Raw genomic sequence first — 10,601 nt, forward strand, 5'->3', positions numbered from 1 at the left:
TAAAGAAATTACTTTAAAAAAAATCAAATGTCTACTTTGATTTCTTCAAAGGAACAAAAAGCAAATGTATTAAAATGAACATGAACAAAACATTCGTCTGTTTTCCTTTTAAAGAAGACGTCACAGCTCAGTCGATAGAAACATTTTATTAGATTCTGGAACATCGATCTCACGAACACTTCACTGTGAATGTGATGAAGCGCTGAGGTTCTGCTGATCTCACTGCTGCTGGGTCAGAGTTCATCCAGATGACTCATGAAGGACGAGAGGTGAACACGTTAACACGGAACATTAGTCGGTAACGTGACATTTAAATAGTTGGAGGATTTACTGATTCCACACGGATGAAATGAAGCGAGTGATTGAAACGCGTTGAGGGAAGCGGAGGTGAGGCCGATGCTTGCAGCAGAACCTCGGTGCTGTCTAGTGGTTGAAGTCTGAACAGACGACGTGAATCTCTACAACCGGCACACAAATACAAACATTTACATCAAACATAAGAAACATCTCCAGAAGCTCTTTCTGTTCGTCTGTTCGTGTTCAGCCGGTGAACTGAAGAAAGCCCGTCAGCGGCTCTGATCTCTGCTCTCAGACATTAAGACTTGATGCTGACGCTGATCACCACTCAGGACTTTCCACAGACTGAACACCGGGGAGAGAAGCGCTCTGGAGATCAGGTGGTACCGCTCATCATTGCTGCTGTAGTACCAGGTACACAGGTCAAAGGGCAAACATCATATTTCATTCTGACGCTTATTAACAGCATTTCATCTGAACACATCTGCTGCCACTCAAACTACTGATGAGTTCTGGTTTCGGCTTCATGGGTCGGCTCAGTCCTGACAAACTGAAGCTGCAACTTCCTGAAGAAAGAACTCAACGTCGACGCTGAAACGATTCACTTCATCTGTGCAAAAATAACTGATATAATAATTCATCTCTCAGCACATTTTAATGACATAATGGATTCTACAGTAAAACAATAATCAAGTAACATTCTGATAAACAGAGCGTATTGATCCCATTGAAACCCTGAACCGACTTCATAGTAAACTGTGAAAGCGAATCGGCGCTCGTCTTCGTCTCGATGAACGTGATCGACGAGCGTCATAATCTCTAGCAGGCAACGATGCAGCCACACATGATGCATAACGTACAACAATATCTGACTCACTGCTGATAAAGGAAGCCATCGTGTCCTCAGCGACGTGTTCACTGGCTCGGTTCACTTCAGTCACAAGATCAATTCTGATTCTGAGTGTGAAGATATCCTGCAGTTCGTTGGCATGATGCATGAATCGCTGCTCACGTCTCCGGGGCGTAGCGCCCCCCGGTGGTCATCTCAGCTGTTTGTAGACATAATCAACCGATCAGCTGAGATATCAGTCTGATTATGGAGCTGGAATATCTTCCTCATGTTAATAAGTGCCGTAATACGTTGAGACAAAAGTGCAGGAACAACTTCCAGATACATGAACATGAGACGATTAACCCTCGATGGACCTCTTCAGTCTATTGCAGTTTAAGTTTTGTGCTCATTTATTTTCACAACACGCCGGATTTCTTTTCAAGACGTTGGAAGTCAAATATTCTGTCCAACGCAAGAACGTCTGCCTGGAAACAAACTACATTTATCGACAGTCAGAACCATCAGGCTGGTGATGAACATTATCTACAAGTTCCAGACAATACGTGTGCATGTTTCTGCCATCTCTCCCCGTTGGTTGACTGGAGAAGTTCTGACAACGCGGCTGCTAACCCGACACTCCTGACGTCCAGCAGCTCGGAGACCCGGTCAGCTTTCAGCTCGTTGCCACTGAAACCCGACAGACGAGAGCAAGAAATGGAAAACACTGAAGATGCTGGTGAACAGGAACCAAGCGTACGGTAACATCCTGAAGCTTGCACACAGTCCAGTCTGGATATCTGACTTCTACAGTTTCTCTGGATAAGAGCAGACGCTTGTGAAGAAGAAGAAGAAGAAGAAGAAGAAGCATCACAACTTAAGACCGGACGCAACGTTTCGGCCTAGAACTGGTTTTACTTGCGGCGTATGTACAGGCTGTGAAGCTTTAGCTGCACCAGCGGCATGCTGGGTAGCAGCATGCGGTTGGACTTCTGTACACCGACGCTGCAGCGGAAGCAGCTGACTCGTGGGTTTGAGCCGGAGCTCCACTTCTAACAAGGAGACGAGTATTTTAAGAAGAGGAAAGGAGCCGTCGCGTGTAGAGCAGTGGACTACGTGTTGGGGCTTCAGCCTGTGGCCGATGTTCTGCGTGAGATTAAGGAAGTTACATTTTATCATATCAAGTCTCAGATGCGTGTTTGCTGTGGGACGTCTGTGCCGGTGGGAGTCGAGGACAGACGCAGGGCGTGGTCATCTTCTGACCGTTGTTTGAAGTCCAGCTGTTGTGGTGGAGGTGTGATCAGTACACACACAGGTCTGGGAACTTCATCTCGTAGACGGGGACGGACTGGTGCTGAGTGTGACCCGATGAGATGGAGACCACTCCGGACGGGCTGGGTGGAGGCCTGGGGGGGGGGGAGATGTTAATTAAGGGTTTCATATTCCCAATCAGATGGAGGAACTGATGCTGACTTTACTACAGTCGGATCTGATGCTGTTTACTTTGTTCCCTAAACACGTTTCGTTTCATCCTCTTACTGCCGGACATCTCGCCCTCAGTTTGTCTTTAAAGGCATCGTCCAGATGTTCTTCTCCAGTCACAGAGACCCTGACCAATGATCAGAGTCTGCTGTCATCAGTCTGAAGTGGACTTTAGTGTGTTTATTAATCATCTCAACATGAAGCTGAATGCAGAAACAGTGAAGAGACAAACAAATGAGCAACTCCAGCACAAGTTCAAACACATTATCTCACATGTAGACGATTAGCATGCTGACATTTAGTCCTTCCTCATGTTTAGCCTGTTAGCATGCTATGTTAGCATTCACCACAATGTGCAGCTGAAGCTGGCGTGATGAACTCAAACACAGCAACCACATGACGTACAGGAAGCTACGCTGCAGTCATAACGAGAGTCCAACAAAGTCTCACGAGAACCTGAAACGTTCTCGTGAGACAAAGATCACTCACCGAATCGTAAGCTCGAAGATCTGTGCCAGCCGGTCGTGCAACATGTTCGCCTGCAGAAACAAATGATAATCAGAGTTTATGAAACATTAATAGTCGTAACTTCACTGGATTACTTCTCATGGAGCAGTTTCATTTCTACCTTGGACTCGCAGTGAGCAGCGATCTCCTCAAACGGAGCTTTCTGGAACTTCTCCATCACCTGACGCCTCTTCTCCCTCTCCTGCTCCTCCAGACCGGTGGTGTCTGGAACACAGCAGCAACAAAGCTAAACTCCTCCTCCTCCTCTTCATCATGTCTCACTCTCTCATCTTCAATCACAGTTTACTTCATTACGTTATGACGACAACAATACCGACACTAAGACAGCAGAGTATATTCATACTATATATTGATGTCAAAGTTTTCTGTTTTCTCACGAGCAGAACAGTAAAATGCATTCGCTGTGTAATGAAAAGGCCACATGTGAGCCGAGCATCAACTCAAAGTCAGCGGCCATTACTGTGAATGTTTTGGGCTCCTGGCTCCTGACAAAGAGCCGATATTGAGTTTGTGTTGACGGAGACTCTTCAGCGAGTCCACAATAAAAGATGAAGCTTAAGAACGTCTGTTGAACGTGTGTCTGATCTCACCGATGGCCTTCTTCAGGGTCTCGAAGGTGATCTCCTCAGCGAGCTGCGACTAAAAACACAGAAGAGTCAAAGAAAAAGACTAAAAACACAGAAGAACCAAAGAAAAAGACTAAAAACACAGAAGAGTCAAAGAAAAAGACTAAAAACACAGAAGAATCAAAGAAAAAGACCAAAAACACAGAAGAATCAAAGAAAGACTAAAAACACAGAAGAGTCAAAGAAAGACTAAAAACACAGAAGAATCAAAGAAAAAGACTAAAAACACAGAAGAATCAAAGAAAAAGACTAAAAACACAGAAGGATCAAAGAAAAAGACTAAAAACACAGAAGAATCAAAGAAAAAGACTAAAAACACAGAAGAACCAAAGAAAAAGACTAAAAACACAGAAGAATCAAAGAAAAAGACTAAAAACACAGAAGAACCAAAGAAAAAGACTAAAAACACAGAAGAATCAAAGAAAAAGACTAAAAACACAGAAGGATCAAAGAAAAAGACTAAAAACACAGAAGAATCAAAGAAAAAGACTAAAAACACAGAAGGATCAAAGAAAAAGACTAAAAACACAGAAGAATCAAAGAAAAAGACTAAAAACACAGAAGAGTCAAAGAAAAAGACTAAAAACACAGAAGAATCAAAGAAAAAGACTAAAAACACAGAAGGATCAAAGAAAGACTAAAAACACAGAAGGATCAAAGAAGAATCAAAGAAAAAGACTAAAAACACAGAAGAATCAAAGAAGAATCAAAGAAAAAGACTAAAAACACAGAAGGATCAAAGAAAAAGACTAAAAACACAGAAGGATCAAAGAAAAAGACTAAAAACACAGAAGAGTCAAAGAAAAAGACTAAAAACACAGAAGAACCAAAGAAAAAGACTAAAAACACAGAAGAGTCAAAGAAAAAGACTAAAAACACAGAAGGATCAAAGAAAAAGACTAAAAACACAGAAGAGTCAAAGAAAAAGACTAAAAACACAGAAGAATCAAAGAAAAAGACTAAAAACACAGAAGAGTCAAAGAAAAAGACTAAAAACACAGAAGAATCAAAGAAAAAGACTAAAAACACAGAAGGATCAAAGAAAAAGACTAAAAACACAGAAGAGTCAAAGAAAAAGACTAAAAACACAGAAGAATCAAAGAAAAAGACTAAAAACACAGAAGAGTCAAAGAAAAAGACTAAAAACACAGAAGAATCAAAGAAAAATACTATAAACACAGAAGAATCAAAGAAAAATACTATAAACACAGAAGAATCAAAGAAAAAGACTAAAAACACAGAAGAATCAAAGAAAAAGACTAAAAACACAGAAGAGTCAAAGAAAAAGACTAAAAACACAGAAGAATCAAAGAAAAATACTATAAACACAGAAGAGTCAAAGAAAAAGACTAAAAACACAGAAGAATCAAAGAAAAAGACTAAAAACACAGAAGGATCAAAGAAAAAGACTAAAAACACAGAAGAGTCAAAGAAAAAGACTAAAAACACAGAAGAATCAAAGAAAAAGACTAAAAACACAGAAGAATCAAAGTAAAAGACTTTCAACGACACGTGAAGCTGCTCAATCACCTCCTCTACATGAAACTAGAGACCATAAACTCATGTTCACAATGTTTACTGAGGTAATAAATCAAGAGAGAAGTAGAGTCATTTTCTATAGACTTCTATACAACCAGAGGAGTCGCCCCCTGGTGGACATTAGAGAGAATGCAGCTTTAACACATGAAGCATCGGCTTCACTCTTCAGAACCGACCTTGTCCGGAAGGCTGCTGGACACGATGTCCACTTGAAGGGAGATTGTGTCCACGAAACTCTTCCTCCTGCTCAGACGATCTAGATCTGCAGGACGAGACACGTCGACCAGAGATTAATATCTAATTAATATTCATATTCATTCGTGTTTTACCACACGGTGGTGTTTGTAAAGTCAACTCTTTCAAGCTGTAGCACTGAATTTAAATACAATCCGTGTTGTTCTCAGATGTTTGCACCGCCGGCCATCTTTGAGTTCCATGGTGCTGTTGAGCTGAGATGTGCCGTTAGCTGATATATTTATTAAACTCCCATCACCAGAACAGTGAATGTTCTAGTGTAAACAGTCACTGTTTACAGGTGTAAATTAAACCGAACTACTCGGTTAGGTTCAGTAAAAGACTGCGTTTGTGCTGCTGGTGGTCTCCTGCACCGCACCGTCTCTCTATTCAGACTCATAAACACATTTGTGTTACTTCAAAAACAAGTGCAAAACGTATGTTTCCCTTGAAGAGTAATTCCCAGAGCAGTTTGTGTGTCTGCGAGTGTCTCGTTAGGAGAGCGGGCTGCAGTAGTGAAGTCCACTGACCAACACAGGACACGTTCCATCACTACTTCCTGCTACAGCAGGAAGTCTCTCGCTTCACGTCTGTTCGTCTCACTGCCTCAGAAACAGGAGAGTATGAATATAAAGTCCGCTCAGTTCAACAGCGTGCTCAGCTTGTCGTTACTTCACTGAAGCACAGCAGGAGACAAAACACACATCAGACAGAAACCACTCATCAAAGCAGAGTATATTTATGTAGCGTGTTTAAAAGCACAGAAGAAGAACGATGAGGTCTGTGTGGTGTCGGAGATCTGATCTCCTAACCTGCCTCTTCATGCTGGTTTATCTCCAGCGGTAAAGAGAAGTCGCTCTAATGTAAAATATCCCTTTACATGACCAGAGGAGCAACAGAGCCGATCACGTGACGTGTTTAACTCTTTCAGCTGTTAATCCATCAGAGCCTGTTCAGCTAAACCTTCACCGAGAGCACCAATAAGTGTGAGGGTCTAAACCAGGACAGTGCACCACAAGACCCTGCAGGCTAACTCCTCTCATCACTCTTTCTAGCAGCTTCTTACACTCTGGATTGATTTGACAGACGGCAGCATATGAAGTTTGGTATGTTGCTTCTGATGCTGAGGGAACATAACGCAGAACCAACTGTCACCAGCGTGAGTGAGGCGCTCCTACCTGTGACCTGGGGAACGTATGGGATGGAGAGTCTCTCTGCGTTGTATCCCGGTCCAGACAGACACTCCGCCATGTCGGCCGTCTGGAAGTACAGCCGTCTGTCCTCCTTGTCCAGAGATTCAGGGAGTCTGGCAAGAAGGCGGGAGAGACGCAACGTATTTCTTTGGATTTGGACGTTTTTTGTTTTGCCCACATAATGTGAATGAAGCAGAAGTGAGCGGTGGAGAAGCTCTGAAGCGCTCTCGTGTTTGAAATCCCTGAATCTTCCTCTGCAGAGGGGCGGAAGCAGCAGAGAGGGATTTAACATCGGAAATGGATTCTGGTCCTCATAATCTCTAAATCAGGTTTCATCAGACGCTGATTTTGGAGCGCAGGGTTACATATACATAGATGTACATACACATACATATCTATGCATAGACATACGTATGTATGTCTATGCATGTTTAATGAAGTGTAAATCCCTCAAACAAACTGGAGAAGGTGAATATTTTTTTAAACAAACGCTAACATGGATGAAGCGCAGTGTGTCGTTGGATAAAAACATGTGAACTTGTTGGTGATTACACTTTCATTACATTTTGACTGATGGGCTTTAATGCTCTGACACAATCCTTCTCAGTCACTATTCAGCCGTACATCAGATCATACGTCTACTTTCTGTACTTTACACTCGTTACACTGAAGCGGTTCTGTTTGTGCCATGTCCGATATCTTGAGCTGTAACTGCACCTTCAGCGGCGGGTACTTACGCACACTTGTCTCTGAAGATGTGCTCCGGGAGGAGGAACGGAGCATCCATGGTCCTCAGCTCAATAACCTGGAGAGAGACAACCCTTTAGCAGCGCAGGTCTCTGAGGCTTCATGAACAGTGCAGTCAGAATGAGCTGACGCGGCACCTTGCTGACGTGCTGACAGAACGGAGGGTTGGCGACCATCTGGCCCAGGAAGTTGAGGTACGCCGCCACCAACGCCATGACGCCACAGCGGATTACCATCGGCATGTTCTCCTCGTCAGCCAGAGCCATGTCCTGCACAGAGCACACACACACACACACACACACACAGTAAGACACCACTATATGCTCCAGTAAAGTTTATTCTCACTCATGATGTAGTTTGGATGAACCTTTCTTCACTATCTTTATGACGATGGAAACACTTTCAGTGAACGAACGCTGACGGTGAAGATTTGCTCGTTATTCTCCATCATGACCGTCAGTGACTGCAGGAACACATCACAGACTCGTTCACCGCGGTGTGAGAACACACGGAGAGAAGCAGATGCTCTGTAAACACTCGCACTCCTTCCAGCTATCGCTAATTAATACACCTGAAGTTGCTCTCTGGATTGCTGGTTGCTCTGCTCGTCTACGACGCTGTGACATTTCAGAGCGATGAGACCTCAGCGTGATACACAAACGAGCAGTGTGTGTGTGTGTGTGTGTGTGTGTGTGTGTGTGTGTGTGTGTTCACACCTCTCTTCCGTCTCACATGTCGGAGGTTTTATTGGACCTAAATGGACCATAATGTACTAAATGAACATCATGCTGTATTGAAGAAGACTTGAAACTAGAGATTGAGACATAAACTCATGTTTACAATGTTTACTGAGGGAATAAATCAAGAGAGAAGTAGAGTCATTTTCTATAGACTTCTATACAACCAGAGGAGTCGCCCCCTGGTGGACACTAGAGAGAATGCAGCTTTAACACATGAAGCTTTGGCTTCACTCTAAAGAACCGGAGGTTGGTGCTGTAGACATATTGTTCTCTGGTATTTTTGCACTGGGTTATTATTCCTGCTTTTACTGAAGAAATGTTTGTTTGTTTGTTTGTGTGCATATAAGAACAGCCGCAGCAAAGTTTATAATAAAACACCAACAGATCATACGAACGACTTCGGCTGAGAGGAATAACAAATGTTACCTGCAGGGCGATGGCGAGCCGGATGAGGTCGATGACCACTTCCTCGTTGGCCAGCTCGATGGTCAGAATAGCCAGAGTGGTGAAGAGCAGCTCAAAGTTCTTGTGGACGTTGTCCTCCTCTTTACAGCCCAGATAGATGTGACGGTAGAGCTGCTGGCCATGCTGGAGGTGAGAGAGAGAAGAAGAAGAGGAGGAGAAGATATCAAGAGATGCAAAGAGAGAAGGAGGAGAAAGTGAAAAAAACAAATGAATTGAAGTGAATAGACTTCATTAGCAGTGCGGGTGAGACAGTGAGTGAGCCTCTTCCCTCTCTCTCTGTTCAGAAGTGATTCTCTGATGGAGAATCACTTCTGTTCAGCCAGCACCTGTCTTCCTTCAGCTCGGTTTGCTTCTTTGACCGCTCACCTTCACCGTCACCATCGGCTGTTTGTGTCCCCACGACAAGCTGCCGTGATCTTCAGACCACAGCTTTGGTGCAAAGGAGGCTTTGAACATGACCCAGAAGGAACCTCCCAGGTCTGATCCAGCTCATCAGCTGGACTCCTCTGCTCACCTTCATGCTCCAGACATGTGGCCTGGTGGGACCACTGGGACGTCTGCCGAGGAACACTAATGAGCTGCCTGACACTGACCTCAGGACGTCAACTAAATCTCATGCAAAGATCCAAACGTGTCAGTCCGTCCCTCAACACGGTCCGACTTCCTGTCTGTGGCTTTCAGCTCACACACGTCATTAAAGTATGTTTATAAAGGTTCAGTATCAAACAGCAAGAGGAAAAAAAGGAATACAAATGCCCGCTGTCAGCATCGTTGACATGGAGCCTAATGGAGAGTGAAGGCCATTGACTTCCATTCACCACGAACAAATTCAATGAGAGGACCAGCTGGCTTCATCTGCTCTGAGCTGCTCCTGATGTTCAGGTGTCAGTAGAGGTCACAGCTCAGGTGGGATTCACAGCTTAATCAACTTAAACTCTTTATTGGAAAGTGCTGAAGAGAACCGGGCTCAGGAACCTCTGCAACCTCCTCGAATGAAACTCAATGCCGTCACGTCTGCAAATGTTCAATCAGCCTCCGCCACGGCCGCCACGTCTTCGCTGTATTTGTTTGTTTCTCAGCAAGATCACAGAAAGAACTGCTGGCCTGATCTTCATGACACTAGGTGGACGGGTAGAGCACGGGTCCAGCTCAGGAAGAACCCGCTGCAGAGCGGATCTGGATCACTTCTGTTAGCGTTGTGAAGGAGTTCTGCGCTCTTTTACTGCTCTTCTAGTTTCTCAGTTTCATAAATGTCAGATTTTCTATTTAGGTTCTATGTCTCATACTTCGTATTCTATATTGTTTAAGTGAACTGTTTGTGCAGCAGGTTTGATGACCAACTCATCTCATGTTTCGCTGCAGCTCACCTCTTACGGTGGGTTTTGTTTTCGGTACGCTCTGTAGCGTCGCTCAAGAAGTAACCCGGGACGTCTGGGACGGGATCGGCGGAGGCTTGTGCTCTCCGAGTGACCGTCAGTCAACTCTCCATAAAGGTTTGAGACGGTTTCATCTTCACCAGTAGAGCGCGGTCACTCTGTCAATGTGAAGCCAGAAGCTATTCTCCATGTTCTCACTAAACAGCACATTTGTAATGAAGGATTAGTGTTTTACCGCTTTGTGACAAGCTGCAACTTTTGCTTTAGTTGCTCGTCAATGACACATGCAAACAGATGGTTTTGGTTGCAGGACATGGAAACCATTATTAGATGAATAAAATAGCTCGGCTGGTCGGTACTCTGCTGGTTGGTACTCGGGCGGTCGGTTTCTCCTTTAGGACCTCAGTTGATAACAAAGAAGTGAGACTTCTGCAGGAAGAACAGAGCAGGATTATAGTAACTTAGAGTTTCTACCTTCTTCATGAACGCAACATCTTGCTTGGAAATCTTCTCTCTTTTAATCTTCAATGCTGCAACATTAGGAA

At 43.9% G+C, this 10,601-nt stretch overlaps 1 protein-coding gene across 1 annotated transcript in view; it reads right to left on the minus strand.

The window, feature by feature from the left end:
- Positions 1–136: 136 nt before the first annotated feature.
- The window catches only part of LOC306789655 (protein EFR3 homolog A-like), a 13,558-nt gene continuing 3,093 nt past the window's right edge, over positions 137–10,601 (minus strand). Inside the window, exons 3-12 of the mRNA XM_079285702.1 lie at positions 10,531–10,601; positions 8,642–8,803; positions 7,613–7,744; positions 7,466–7,533; positions 6,714–6,841; positions 5,478–5,563; positions 3,727–3,775; positions 3,237–3,340; positions 3,098–3,147; positions 137–2,532 (exon numbers count right to left, since the gene is read on the minus strand). The exon at positions 10,531–10,601 is cut by the window's right edge and continues 5 nt beyond it. Coding sequence (XP_079141828.1) covers positions 2,427–2,532; positions 3,098–3,147; positions 3,237–3,340; positions 3,727–3,775; positions 5,478–5,563; positions 6,714–6,841; positions 7,466–7,533; positions 7,613–7,744; positions 8,642–8,803; positions 10,531–10,601 — 956 coding nt within the window. The 3' untranslated portion in view covers positions 137–2,426. The remainder of the gene's footprint in view (positions 2,533–3,097; positions 3,148–3,236; positions 3,341–3,726; positions 3,776–5,477; positions 5,564–6,713; positions 6,842–7,465; positions 7,534–7,612; positions 7,745–8,641; positions 8,804–10,530) is intronic.

This window comes from Melanostigma gelatinosum (assembly GCF_949748355.1).
Source record: "Melanostigma gelatinosum genome assembly, chromosome: 15".
NCBI classification, from domain to species: Eukaryota; Metazoa; Chordata; class Actinopteri; order Perciformes; family Zoarcidae; genus Melanostigma; species Melanostigma gelatinosum.